We start from the raw sequence: 15717 nt of genomic DNA on the forward strand, positions 1-15717 counted from the left end.
AGCAGGTACATTTTGGAAATGTAACCCTATGTAGAGCTAAAAGTCTTCCATGGCAATGACATTTGTTCCTTAATCAGAAATTCAGGCAAAAATATAAACTGCTTTAGATTTGCAGAAAGCAGATGTGATTACTTAATCCCAAACCCCTTCTGCAACCATGTACTTCTCTAGGGGGAAGAAGACAGAAGAAAAGGAGGAAAACCATTCACACTTCAGCCATTGGCTGTGCTTTACTTGAACCATTATTTTTCTCATATTCTAACAGAACCATTGTTTGGACTAAAATATGGCTACTGCTAACTGCTGCTAAGGAGGCAGCCACTTTAAAACCAATGGGATATGCCTGTGAGACAAGAATTCAGCCTTTAAAACAATCTATGAGAAATGTGCCATAGGAATAACCAGGAAATATCTTGAAACTGTATTGCCTGTTCTTCGCTCATGTTAATTTGCACATAGTATTCTCCCCCTACAAAACTGTAAACACCCATTTGGCAGACTGAACTTGGGAAACATGGTTTCTATAGCTCGTTTTGCTACTGTCCTGCTGAGAAACACAGGGTGGTCACTTTGCTACTCTGTGCCTTAGTTTCCCCATCAGTAAAGAGTGGATCATTAAAATGACCCTTTCTTCATATTAAACAGGAACACTTAAATGCCTGAGCTGACACACACATAAGCATTTACTGAATCAGTAAGAAGCAGGAGCAATCATGTGGTCACTCAACGCTTTTTGTAGGTAGACTACATTTCCTCACACTTTCTGTACTCTTAAATCTCAGACTGTTTTCACGCATTCTTGGTACTTGAGAATCACAGCATGAAACTTTGAAGGACAAATACTCCACCAGATCAACCCAGTGTGGTGGGAAAAGGAAGCGTCACATCTGCTCTTGGAACACAAAGGAATTGAGCCCTTTCTAATGGCATGTCTCCAGATCACTGAAGACTTCTGAATTGTTTAACTGCAAGGGAAGAGAGAAGCATAGGTCCTCCAAGTCTCTCTCCTGATCTGAACCCACAAGCCTTCCCCTTACTCTCTCCTCCTCTGCTTACCTAGCATATCCATATTTACCACGTCTCCCTCCACCTTTGGGATTGTCCTTCCATCTCTGAAGTTCAGTTCTGTGCTGTTTTGCACCGCTCTATCACAGCTCTTAGCAAGACAGAACAGCTTTGAATCCCAAGTTCTTGAAGCACTCTGACACTGGGATTCTAGCTTGGGGGTGATGGAGAGGGTGTCAGTTTAAATAAGGCTGAGTGCTCATGACAATTGAAAGTAGCTCTGCGTTAAGTGGGGCTCTTTCTCATAATGCAATATGTCAGTGCTGACCGCTGAAATGGGGGAAGGGAAAGGCTCTTGAATAGTCTCTGTAAATAGGGTCTTGCCAAACCATTTGCAGGTTATAGTCAGCCAAACCTTGAGGGTCTTCATATAGGGGTTTTAAAAACCCAAACCCCCAAATGTCAACAGAGCCTCAAGCATCACATCTAATGTGAATCTGCCTCACTAAAACTGAGAGTTGAGGGCCTCCGGATTTGGCTCTGTGCTGGCATATCATAATCACCACTTACAGCTGACCACTTACTTGTAACAATCACATGGAATTACTTCAGATATGAAGAGGTGTGGGGAAAAATGTTTACTTTGCTTCCTGATGTAGAGAAATCCCATCATCTAAGAAGAAAGCCATTCACAACAGGGAAGCATCCGAAAACACGTCTATTAATAGTCACTGGAATTTTTATGCAGTAAGGATTACTATGAAGACAACCTGTCTGCTCCTCTAACAAGACTTTCAAAGTTAGCTACTTAAACTAAATAAACAAGTAGTTGGTTGGGTATCTGACCAGTCAGTACAAGGCCCATAAAAATACTCCGTGGGAGATGCCTCTGAGTTGGTTCAATTAAGTGGCTAGCTAGATTTCTGTTTTCCATTTGCCCGGCCAGCTCAGGGCCAGAAGGCTGTGGTTTTGTGGGTTTACCTCATTTGGTTTCTTTTTTATTTTCCAATCATATTTCCTTTACTGGCTTTTTGTTCCATCAGGAATGGATTGGCAAATGCCTCTAATGATGCAGAGGTGAGCATCCGAAGAGGAATCCCAATTACGGTGGCCAGAAAGCATATAGATACTTGAACACCTTTCCTTTAACTAGATCCTCCACCTCTTGACATTACTTTGTGAAATTCTCAGAAGCTTCGATTACACAGCCTGCTGGACAGACTGGATGAGGCAGCTAGCTGAAGCTTAAAAGGGGCAGTAGAGGTATATGCACATGCTCATAGGTACAAGCTGGGATGTGAAAAAGAAAATATCCAAAGTCATATTAGAAAGAAAAGGACATCAAAGACTTCTCATGAAAACCGTGCATCCTCTTGAGAGTCTTTTTAACTACCCATATTTTCATGTAATTCTGATTACTTCTTGATGAGGAGACAAACATCTATACCAAAAACATGACACTTGGGAAGAAGCCTGTGGTTCCACTGTGAATCCCACACTAGCAAATACAGACCAGAACTTCAGTTTAGATGTCTACATACCCTTTTCAGTGCCTGCCAATAGATTTATGTACACAAACATTCAGGCATTCCATTTTCAGCATTTTGTCTACAATTACTAAACAGAACATTACAGCTACTGGTGGCTAAAATCAGAGCTGCCAAGTTAAATTTAAACTCTACAGGTGCTGGTGGCAGAGAGTTCCTATGTAAGCTGCACAAACCTGCAACCCAGGCACTGAACAGAAGCCTCTACCTAAATAACATTGCCCTGAATCATCAGCAATGAGGATGTGTTTTTATTGTATATACACCACCCACCAACTACTTCTTCATGAAGCACTAATACAGGCTACATCAACATTAGAAAGCAATTTGCTGCAGTACAAGAGGATCACTAGGCAGAGGCAGTTGGTTCTGAGTCCTTCAGAACTTCAGCAGATGCAGCTTGCTATGCAGTAGGATTTACTTTACAAACGACGGCTTACCTCCTGCCTTCCTACACCACTTCAACAAAAATGTTTCCCTTATGGATACCAGGAAATTTAGGTTTCTTAGCCCCAGGTTCTAATCTCCACAATGCCATTTATAAAATGATCAGATCAGGAGACAAAGAGAATGCAAGTGTAATGTAACTGTGTACAAATTGCTCGATATTGGAAATCTCATCTCATTCTGTTATTTATTTTTCTCCAAGTGAGATAATTATATTTGTATAGGTATAGGTATAGATTTAGATTAGATGTTACAGTACAAAGCCACAAGGGTTCCTGATCTTGTTAACATGATGGTTGTCATAGTTTGTTTTGCTTTGCATGAGCAAAAGCTCATTACTGAGGACCCTTGTCATTCGCATTGACTTATGTCTTCTTAATGGAGCATTTCTGAAATGAATGGCAGGACATTTCAATTCCAACCGTACCTTGGAGTCTGCTCCCACTGAAGTCAATGGGGTTTCAGGACAAAGGAAGCTTATAGCTTGTGTTTTTACAGGCACACCCTGGCCTCTTGTTCAGTGGGCTTTGAAGGACGGCCAATAGTGATTTTCAAATAATTTTGCTTTCAGGAATTATTTCAGCATGTCAGCTGGTCTATTTGGCTACCTTTTGTACTAGGTGACTTGCACACTTACACTCTTTTAGGCCCAAAAGGTGCTATAGTTCTTTGTATTCCTTGCAGTGCAGTAGGATGCCATGATGCAAATACACAAGCCTTGCCCTGTCTCAGTTAGCCAGAATCGGTATAGTCTGCTGTGCAAAAGAGGTGAACTAAAATCAAGTCTCACTGCTGGGGAGGGTAATAGCAGCACTGTTTTTGCATCAATCCCCTGCCAGGCAATCCATAGACTGGTTGCTTTGGAGGGAATCACTTACCCTTCAAGCTGGAGGTAAGATGCCAGATAAGCAGTAGCCTGTAAAAAGGGATTAAAGGAAGAGATAAAACCAGGGGGAAAGATTAAGATAATTTACCCTTGTATATTGTATCCATCATGAATCCCATTGTCAGTATCTATTGTTCAACTGCCTGACAAACTTCTGCTTCTATCCCCTCCATAAAAGCCTCTATCATATGGAAAGTTGCGTACCTTTCACTGGTTTATAATAAACTGGAAGTGAGTAACAGTGCGATATCAAACGAAATAAAACTCCAGTTGCTATTGCTGCTGGGGTTGCCTTCTGAATGTGGCTTATACAATATTTCATCTGTGCTGACACCTTTCACTCTCAATTATTTGGCTGCTGTCAAAACAGATCAATCATATTATAGCACTGTGTCTTCATGTTACCATTCCACTGCAAGTTAGCTGCATTAACTTTGAGATATATGGAAGTATAAAATTTATCTCTATTATTTATTTCATACAACTTTCTCCCCTGTGAATTATCTCACAAACATGGCAAACTCAAATTATCAGATGTCAAACGTTGACTAAATATAAATACCACTAAGAAATTTTACAATAATGGCACCCATGGGAACATAAATGCATAAAGATACACTTGATAAGCTTTACCCTTACAACCAATTATATTCTTCTGACGAATGGAACAAACAGTGTATGTTTTTAATTTCAGCTCCAATTGGCCAAGGTGCTCATATTAGATAAATGTAATTTCATAAGACATAACACTGAACTGCCACTCCTGCTAAAGCGGGGAAAAACAAAGATTTAAAGAACTGATTTTGTCACCAGTGGAATGAAAAGAGGAAAAAAAGCTGGGAATATTTTTTAAAGATGATACAGTGCTGGGAGGGGAGCACGGTTTTCCTTTACTGCTCACAAGCATTGATTTGGGAAAGGAAAAGCTAAATTCTTGAACAGAGTCTGAAAGCGATTGGTGTGTTCAGACTGCTAGACTGAAGAGTTTGCAGAGAAGATGTACAAAATCTGCTGAGAGGTTTTATCCTTTTAAAAAGAAAAAAGCAACAACTTTCAGGTTGTCAATAAGTGAATTTCCTGAAAATTTACTACTATAATTTCCTTGATTATCAGGCAGGATTCATGCCCTGTTATAACCACATCTTCTAAAATACAGAAGCCAAATATATTGGGAAAATCACAACAGGTTTATCACCTCCAGACATTTGCATCTTCTTCGTTTATTACTGCTGATGTAATGGGAAATCAGACAAATATACATTCAGGAATATCTGGGTTGTAAATAGCTTTTAAAAACCAAGGTAAAATATAAAGGATGGACAGAAACGACACTGGATGAGGAAAAGGACAAGAGACTGAAATGGGATCTGAGAAACAGAAAGGGAAAGATATTCAAGGATCAGATTATGTAAATCTAAAGCACCAGCACTGACTTGAACAGAATTAATCATGGAAGTAAGATGAGAAACTTGTCTTTATGCTTAAGATTTATTTTTAGCATAGCATAATTTATCATAACAAAACACAAGTAAAAGAAGAGAATGTAAGGTATGTCGAATCTACAGCTGATAAACATTAAAAGCAATATCCATTTTAAAATAAATAAGCAAAAAACCCTATAGCAGACAATAGCCTAAGAACCAAATTGTGTTGGATCCTACTAACCTTGGTAAAAACTTCTAATCCTTCTGTGGGCTGGAAAAGGTCACTAAGTCCCAAGTAAGGAAAACTCATGTTATTATTGCAACTACTGAAAAAGCCTAATCTCTTTTAGGTTTATGAACCAGAACATGACTTACGAATTTAGGATATTTAGCAAAAGTCTAAATGTGTCTGAGAAACTCAAGGCATCTAACAGTAGCGATTTAAGACACCTTGTAGGAAAGCATAGCACTAACTATCAGCACATTCCTTTACAGGTGGGAAGAGAGTTGCAGAAACCATGGATGAATTGTCTGCCATCACATGGGATGCCTGGGCTGGAGCACAGAGCAGAGCACAGGTCTCGTGTCTGGGCCCTCTGCTACATCTGTCAGAGCAGTAGGCTTGTAAAGACCAAACATTCCAGGAATGGAAGCACCTTCAGGGATCAGCAGCAAAATGAGACCAAGGCCCGAAGATCTCCATGCGTACAGATTTCTACCCAAAGGACATGAAATTGCAGAGAGGTCTGGGGATGGGGAAACTCAAGGAAGTTTCACTTTCAGCATTTCTGATGTCACCAGACAGATCCTGTTCCCATTTTTAGAGCAATCTCAGTGGCAGACAGATGTTGCAGAATGTTTGAAGGTGCATAAACGGCAAGATTTGAACAAGTCTAAGACTTCCTAACTTTCCATGACAATTAAAACAATAAAAAAAGGGGAGATTTCCATCAGAAGAGGAGGTGTGTGGTTCTGTGCTACAGAATCACATAGACTTTAAAAAAAAATTCATCTAAAAAATTGGCTCCCAGGTGGTTAACTTGTATGTTCCATGCATTCAAAAATCACACTATTAAAAATAAACCCAGTTGGTCAATAAAGACTTTGTTGTTTTTATGAGTCTCTAAATATATATGTGCTTGATTAGAATCTCACTGGTCTATCAGGAACAGAAGCTTGTAACGAGGGAGTTTTTAAAACATGAATCATAGGGATTTTATTAATACAAACACCACGGAAAAACAAAGGAAATTAAACCGCAAAGACTATAAATGTCTGACTTAAATCCACTAAGGCAAGGAAATTAAGTGTGAAGGCTGCAAATCCACCCCAGTAATCCTTCTACAACTCACTCTATTGTAGAGTCTTGGCTCAGCATACAAGTCATATATACATATACCATACGGATGTACCTACCTATTAGCATGTGATCTACCGGTGCATGTAGCATGTGTGCTACAATGTGGAGGTGAGGAACAGAGTGACAAACACTCGCTGGGATTTTCACTTGCATTTGAAATTTCTTGGCTTTTGTAAGATTACAGTAAGTTAAGTGCTTCACATTATTGGAATGAGTTTTCTCTACATTAATTTAAATTGTCACGGTCTAAATTCAAGAAGAAGATTAAAGGCTCCTGGAAACAGGTGCAAAGATACACTTTAAAAGCAGCATTAAAATGAATCCATGTTCTGGTTGACAGAAATTTCATTTATATTCCTGCACACAAAATATTCCTGCCAGGAGCAGTATCAGTCAGAGTCACGGCTCAATAAAGGGGCACATTCCCAGAAAAGTCCAGGTCTTGTGTACCAGTCACACCACCATTCCCAGCCTAGAGGGTAGTTAAACAATAGGGTTTTGGTGGAAAATCTGGGGACCTGCAGACTACTCCCATCTTTCCCATCTGCTTTTTGGCATAAAAGTCTGGAAACTTAGACTCTGCCAAAACCTGGCCTGCAAAGTTTAAGTAGGTGTGAAGACTTTGATTTCAGAATTAATCTGAACTACATCACATCATTACTCCTCACTGATGTCGTTCCATAACCATCAGTAGCAAAAAAATAGGCATGTCTGAAGTCTATTTTGGGTGGAAGTCAACAACAGAGCACACAAGCATGAAGAATAATGCATTTTAATGCCTCTGATGGTAGGCCTTTAACTTGTGGGGCAGGAAATTCAAACAACAAATAGCTAACACACTGGGAGTGATCAATAAACAACTAGTAACTAATAAAGCCCTGAACCTTTCACATTCCCTCTGTTAAGGCAGCAACTTCCCACAGAACAAGATGAGCAATTAACATGGGGCCAAGCATTCCCATGGGAGAAGCCTTGTATGGTGGGAAAAAACAAGCAAAAAAATCCTAGTAAGTTTCTTTCTGTACTACCCTCAGAAAAACAGGTCTTGCCCTTTCTCCCAAAAGCAAATGTTAGGCTTCTCAAACACTACATTTCCTGGGAGACCAGATGGAGACACAGAACTTTCTACCTACCCCATCTTTAGGGATCTCTGCCCATTATTTCAGTTCCCCTGCAGCATAGTTTAGATGAGATACATCTGTTAGACTGAGGCAACCTGCTGTAGTGGCTGCTAATACACAGGCGCTCTATGCCTGCCACAGCATGCTTAAGGATGCATGGATTTCTCCTATTTCTTTCCATGTACTAAGTACAGAGGTTAGTCTTTGGGGGTGGCTAACCCCTTCTTTGTGTGAGTGAGCCCTTCACAGTGACTGCATTATGTGCAGCATTTACACAGTGATAGGGAAGGTATATTAGGTTTGAAGCCTTCACAGGAACTGCTCGTGAGTGCAGCTCCTTTTCTTGGTTCTTGTCATTCTTGTCCTGGTTATGTTAGTACACTGCAGAAGTACCTGGGAATAAACTACTCCTCTAAGTGAAACATCATTTTGATTATTACTGACATTGGTGCTCATTAAAATACATAAGTGAAACACTGCCTTTCTGTAGACTCTGAAAGCTATTTCATGTTACTTGAAGGGGAATACAAATGAATAGGGACTGTATCACTTTAGTTAAAAGAGGAAAATGTTCTAAAACCCTGGAATTTGGACTCTAGATCAGTAAGCAATTGAGGTTTGTAGTTTACTTTTCTGTCTCTTTTTTGTTTTCCATCCTTCTCTGATTTCTGGTTTTGAAGGTGTGTGTACATGCAAGAATGGAGACAGCATGTTTATCTGTTACACAATTAATAATACAAACCTATGCTCAGATGAAACAAGATTTAATAAGTGTAAACAACACCTTTGCTTTTTGTTACCATCATCTTTACTTAACATGCATTTTGACTGATCTCCACATATGAAAGCCTTCTTAATTTTTTACCATCATCTATGTCTATTGCTACCCATATCAGTACATTTTAATGGCTGTCTCCTAGTTTTCAAGATGCTTAATACATCTCCGCTTTCATTGTACTGCAGCTAAAATATGACCTGTCGCTGTTTAAGTAATGTAATTTAATGATTTTACGTTTTTTAGCCATGCAAAGCTTCCTTTCAGCAGTGAAGCCTTTCACTAATGATCTGGGGAGATAGTTCGGTCTCATTTCTTTGAGAACTCCAGACTAAGAAACTCTGACTTGGAAATAAATTACTGGCATCCACTCTAGGAACAGTACAATGCTCAGTGGAAACGAAACATACAAAGATTCAGTGCTGTGAGGCCAGAACTTCCAACTTGTTGATTTCTTTCAAGGTTCAAGTGTCATTCTAGCTCTGTATTGGTGGATATATTACCTAAAACACTGTTGTGCCATTGCTATGTAATGTAATATATTCGGGGGAATCCTTTACAGAGACTCCCCCATTGTCCTCCATAGGGCACAAGTAGCTAGGAGTGAGCTGACAGGCAACACTGGGTTAGTTTCTTCTCATTTCAAACGTGCACTCCATACTAAAAGTATAGCTAAAATACCTTAATGTTTTAGCTAAAACTGCTTTGGCTGTCCCAGAAAAGTGAACAAAAGGAGAGGACAGGTTTCAGCAACTCCTCAGGACTGAATACATTCCCATTTACCAGTGACTTCAATGTGGGTTAAAAATTACATTAAGAAAGAAAGAGAAAACAAACTCAGCCCCCCAAAAGGTCTCTTCCTGTTCAGATATGCAGAAATATTACATTGAAACATAAAAATCAGGTGGACTTACAAATAGAATGTCTTTCAATGAATATCAGCTCCCAGGCATTACTGAATACTTTGAGATTAAGCAACTACAAGTTCCTTGGAAAAACTCTTGACAAGGATAGATAAAACTGAAAAAGGAAAACACTTACAGAAGAAGTGTTAGAACTTAGAGAAACCTGACCTGGCAAATGGGATGCAGAAGCTGAACCTGTTCAGCCCAGAGAAAAGATTCCCAAAGGTGGAAAGCTGAATACTGATGAACACCAGTTTGGATGCTAAGAGGAAAGCTGTCAGTGTTTTCTGCATGAAGTCAATGAGTACAGGCCAAGAAGTAGCGGATTAAAAGCAAAAGACAACACATTGTCTGAAGGTTGCCTGCCTTGCTTGTTGTTACAACCTCACCATCGGTACTGACTCCTCCAAAAGTTTTGCTGGTTAGGAGAGCACGACTGTGTTCCAAGTCTAAGATTTGGTGAAAGGAAGATGTGCAAATCTTTTTTGGACAAAAGCTTTCCTGCACTGTTTTTAAGCTTTTAGCTTCAGTATTTTTAGTGGATTACAGTAAAAAGTTTTAGTTGACGATTTTACTGTTTTCTTCAAGGAACTGTTGGTGGAAAGCCAAAGTTCCATAGGTGAATCTGTGTCATGTTCAGGGATTTTTGTTTAAAGTGGATGTCTTTGTTTTGCCACCACACCTCTGGTATCTCAGTAAGTTGTACTATCTGCATATGAAATTTGCTTAATAGGAGCCAGGGTAAACATATTTCCCTAAGTTTCACAGCAGGAATTTACACATTCACATTCTTGCCGTGTGTTCACACGTTTTTTTTTGCTCAGGGAACAGACATTGTATAGCAATATATATAGCAAATGACATAGTGTAATGAACAGAAAATAATCAAGTATGTACCAAGAAAAGCAGTTTTGAAAGAGGCTTAGTTTAAACCTCTTTTCACTTACAACAACAGAATTCCTGTTGGCTTAGTGGTGGATCAGGACCATACAGCAACTGAACAATTTTACACAAATAGATTTGGAAAAAAGCTGAAATCTTACTTATAATAAACTGACAACTGCAGAATAGGTAATTTCACTGAATAAGTTACACTTATTGTGTAATTTCCATATCATTAATCACTCCATTTTACCAGTGTCTTGAATTTTTAAAGAAACTCTTGTTTTCTCACTTTAAAGACTTAACAGATCTCCTCGATGATTCCTATCGCTGAATGCTCTTTTCTTTCCACAAGCAAGGGTTTTCATTGCTTTATCCAGTCACCCCGAGGTCTCATACTTATCACCCTGAACCAGACCTGAAAGCCCCCAAGAAGAAAATCAGTTAAACACAGATGTGGGTCACACAAATATGGTGGGATTACTGCCTTGATCCGTGTTTAGTATGAATTCAAGTAAATCATAACTTTTTCTGAATTCATATATCAGTCTTTTGAGTTACCCAGCTGGGGGAGTTTGTGGTGAAGAGATTTAGAAGTTGACTGGTGAAGAGAAGAAAAAGAAGACAGGAGAAGGCCCAGCTCACAGGAGCTGTGGACATCTATGCTTCACTGTGCTGGAAATTCAGGGACAGGAGACGTGACAACAGGAGTAATAAGACAGGTTAGAAAACTGCATAAAAGCGTGTTGCCCGTTTGTCCAGTCTGACCATGCCACAGTGAGGTGTTAGAGAGATGGAAGTTGATGAATGTGGTCTGATTTCACTCAAAGGGCCGAATTACCAAAACGGTGTTGAAGCAAGGTCTCCTAGGAGTATACCTATAGAAGTGCTGGATACAAAACAAAACATGCATTCTGTAATTATCTTTCAACTATCCACAACAAACAGGGAACAGAAGTCAATCAGGTTCAATTGAACTGATGACACCACACAGCTAGAGATGTTCTCTAGAAACACAGCACTCTCAGCTGACTCCCACCTTCATTCACACACGCATTGCGAAGTGGAAGCAACAGGAGCTTACAACTGTTATTCAGGGCTCCTAAGAGCTGTCTTGACCAAGTTACTTCACTTCCCTGTGTATCAGTTTCGCTTCCAAACAATGAGGGCAGTGGCATTTGCTTAGAGGGTCCAGAGGGAAGGGTAGATAAGATGATAAAAAGCAACACAACTAAGTGTGTTGGGTTCTGTGACTGCATCTATATACAGGGAACTGCACCTGATGCTCCAGCAAGTCCCTATTTGATCCCATGCTTTCATCTACCAGTAAAGATTATGGAGGAAACCTTTTCATCCGGTAAGGTCATTGCTTGCAAAATTTATTTGGCAGCAGAGTTACACCTTTTAGCTAGCAATTAGACACCCATGGCTAAACTAAAGAGCAAAGGTTACCTGCCTTAATCCCTACCCTCCAGCTTCACAACACGAGGTGAATAAATGACGTAAGAACTGCACGAGCTTATGTTTATTTATAATACTACATACCCAGCAACTATAACCTGGAGCACTCCAGAGTGGAAGGATACATTTTTATAATGCCTGTTTCTTCATTAAGATTTCATCATCCACCTACGCTAAAAAGCCACTTCCCCTTCACTTTGTTATATCTGCTTTTACCCGCTCCTGTTCCTGCATTATTTTTTTAATCTCTAGTTCCCTACTTTACATGCACTCTCAAATTTTAAACAAGCAAAATTTGTGCATTAGTGTGTCCTTTTCATCTAAGATTTATGAATGACAGGTTCTTCGGTGCAGCTTAATGGTATGAAAGAGACATTATTTTAAACATTAAAGTGAAAACCATTTACAACTATGATAAGAGAGGTCTGTTGACATTAAACTTTAAAACATGCACAAGGTAAAGGCAAGTAGTTGCACCAACAGGTGAGAGTACTATGCATGCAGTTTGTAAGGGAGTTTGTTCAACACATGAGCTGTCTCTTCCTTTTCCCTGTTTCACGACCTGTAGGATTAGGTGCTTCAAACAATTCATCTGGTAATGAGAATCCACCAGAGTTTAAGAACTCAAAAGTACATAGGGCACAGCACAGAGCTTTCATTCCATTCGAGGAAGACTTTTTTTACCATTTACATCACAAGAAACAATAATAAATAAATAAATTGAAAGGGCTAAAGCTTTATTTTGGTACTTCCTGCTCACACCTTGATCACCTTCACACTGGTCAATCACTTCCTTACCATCCTCTTCCATTAAAGCTGTATTGTTCTATTGTAAGATACTGACTAAGACTTGCCTTACTACATTTGAGAAGCAATCAACGTAATTCAGAGTAGCAAATAAAAACATCCAGTCAACATAGTCCAGAGTAGTAAATAAATACATCTATATTTTACCCCATATGTGTTTGGATTAAGTACTGTTTCTAACAATGCTAGACACACTGAACAGCAGAAAATACTAGGGAAGAACAGGGATCTTGCAGAACAGCTTTTCAGCCTGATTTTAGACCACAGGGAGAATGCAGAGACATCATAGGGTAGAACTGTTGCAAACATGGTATAGCTCAGACAATGGGGAGGGTACATACAGAGATGAAATTGTTGCTTGTGACTTTGGAGTCATATAACTCTCCCTCAACAGCTTGGATGGGGATGGCAGAATCTTACTGATAAAGCAGCCGTCCCACAGCAAGAAAGAGAATACATATCCAGAGCACTGATGGGAGCTGAGAAAACACTGATTTCAAAATAAAAGGGGGGGGGGGGTAAGTGATTTTCATGCAATACTGTGGTTTGAGTTGCTCCTATTCATTTAGCTACCCTAATCAGCAGTGGTGAAACAGAGTACTTGTCTTCATGCTGTCATTTGAAATTTTAAAGTAAACTGTGAGTAGGGAACACTGATCACTGATGACAGAAAAGCCTAATGAATCATTCAAGCACTTTACTGATCTGTGGAATCCAAGACCCAACCTCCAATCTTTGTTTATAAAAATACAAACATCTCTCAAGTATTCAAAAACAATCCAAGTATTAACTTCAAATACTCATCAAGGGCAACATTTCATTGCAAAAAGAGACTGCTTGGTTTAAAAGACAGAGATTCGGTGAAACAAACAGGCAAAAGAACCTATTAGAAATGACAAACATGCCTTACCTTGTAGATTTTGCAATGGCAAAGTCATAATGCCTCCTGCTGCAGCTGCTGCTACCAGCCCTTGGATATTGGTGAGATTCGCGGTAGGCAGAGTTAGGACGAGCCCTTGTTGGCCTCCCAGCTGCCCAGCCATGTTGAAAGGAATAAGGATCGGCTGATTCAGGGCTGGAGTGCCTCCTGGCATCACCCCCGCTACTGCTGAGGCTAACTGTTGGGCTGTCAGGAGTGGCTGTAACAAAACACACATAGCAAGCCTATTTTGTTGTGCATAGCTTGGTATTACACACCTATAACTCTTCTGGCTTGGGATCATTTGGTGTTCCATTATAGATATACACTGCTTCCAGTATCTTCAGGTACACACAGAAAGTTTTGACAAACCTGACAGGCTGAAGCTGTAAACCTTACAGTCATGTAGCATGGGAGCAATCCTGGTTGAATCTGGACTGGTAAATTCATTACACATGCACTGAAGATAATTTCTGAACACAAGAAAGCCTTACAAGTACCTAAATGCAAACATTTCCCAAATTTTCCCAACTGTATATTGATAGTAACAATTACCAGAAGCTATGTGGACCAAAGCTGTCCTGTGAAGTGCAAGAACATTGAGTATTCCTTTACAGTATGGCTGAACTTGGATAAAATTGTGAAGTGATAAAGGAAATGTTTTAAAATGTTATAGAGTGCCATACTATTATACCTATGTTTTGCTGTAAAGAAAATAAATAGCTGGCATAAAAGATAATGAAATGCCTTTTTTAATGCAGGAGCTGTGTGTGACAGAACTGTCAGAGCCAATAGGTTGCATTAAAATTGCACAAGCTTTTTAATATTAAATTATGACATGTATTTAAAAAATAACTTATATAGGAAATTGAAATAATTTTACCTCCTAAATATGAAAAACTGCTAAAGTTTTATTTTGAAAAAAGATACAAAGAGCTGATCTCTCCAAACAAGTAACTTTAAAAACACAGACGATACATACATGCTCCCTTTTTTTAACACTAAATGAATCCAAACAGAATCACCTTCCCTACACTGCACAGATCAAAGATGAACAATTGCAGTTATTTACTTTTCATCATATTGCAGGTCTCGATTAGTTGAAATGAAAGATACTGACCTGAGGCCCAACAGGGAATGCAGGATGGGACTGACTGGGCTGGTGCTGGTCTGCTGGGCTCGTGTCAGGCAGCACTGTGTTTCCTCTGGCCTCTGAAATCCAAAGAGCAGACTGACTTTAATATCAAGCCTGGGGACTGCCACATTACCTTCTACTCTGATGTCACATAACATCAAGCTGAAAATGATATCTTAAAGTGCTTTATCAATAACTCAAGCACTCAAATCACTTATCAGCTGCATAAATTATGCTAACATTCATTCAGACCAGCCAACTCATTCAAGGAGCTACAAAAATCTGACAGCAGTGAAACTGAAGCTATCATCAACCCAGCTAATGTGGGTTGCATTATACATCAATTTACATACAGTACATGAGCACTCTGCGCGTGTGGGAACTGCATTTTTTACGCTTAGGTGAGCATCAGCCATTCTAATTTCTGAAAGCAAAAATTATCTGGAAAAACAATCAAGTCACATCTACTTTGTATCTTAATAGAGTCTTTTCTTTGGCAGTTACTGAGGCAGCAAAGGCTGTACAAAGTGCATTAAAAAGGCACTATGAAAACTGAAACCAGGTATGCTTCCAAATGACAGCTTGTTTGCTAAACTGCATGTGGGGGGCAAGCAAAATTCTGTGAAACCAAGGATTTCCAGCGTTTACTGAGGTGATCAATATCCAACAATCGAACTATATGCTGGCACTAATGACTTGCTAAGCACAGAACACAGTCCAGCCCTACCAGATTTTGCTGAAGTCTGCAATACGGATTTGGAAAGGAAAAAGAGAAGGAAAAAGAGAAAGGAAAAGGTCCTATCAGGTGCGAGAAAGCACCAAGATGCTTTCAAAACCATGTCCCAATCCTCCATTTCCTCCGGGTGAAGGACTTGCATCGATTCACAAGTTTTTCAGCCACGATCAGGCCCACATTTATCTTTGAAGCTGGAAGAATGACAGCAAGTATCAAAAGAAGCTGCAAGAGTAGTGTGGTCTCTTGGAAAGAAAACCCTGGCAATGGCATCGGGTTTCCTGGTTGGTACGATAGCTCCTGTTTTGTT

At 39.6% G+C, this 15717-nt stretch overlaps 1 protein-coding gene across 5 annotated transcripts in view; it reads right to left on the bottom strand.

Annotated features, from left to right (window-relative positions):
- POU6F2 (POU class 6 homeobox 2) overlaps positions 1–15717 on the bottom strand; it is a 304700-nt gene that overhangs the window by 168421 nt on the left and 120562 nt on the right. For all 5 annotated transcript variants that reach the window (XM_062625447.1, XM_062625444.1, XM_062625443.1 and 2 more), the window contains exons 3-4: positions 14660–14751; positions 13531–13759 (exon numbers count right to left, since the gene is read on the bottom strand). In XM_062625447.1, coding sequence (XP_062481431.1) covers positions 13531–13759; positions 14660–14751 — 321 coding nt within the window. The remainder of the gene's footprint in view (positions 1–13530; positions 13760–14659; positions 14752–15717) is intronic.

The sequence above is a fragment of the Pezoporus occidentalis genome, unplaced genomic scaffold (genome assembly GCF_034315485.1).
Source record: "Pezoporus occidentalis ecotype Australia unplaced genomic scaffold, CSIRO_AGI_Poc_V1 ctg28, whole genome shotgun sequence".
Classification (NCBI taxonomy): Eukaryota; Metazoa; Chordata; class Aves; order Psittaciformes; family Psittacidae; genus Pezoporus; species Pezoporus occidentalis.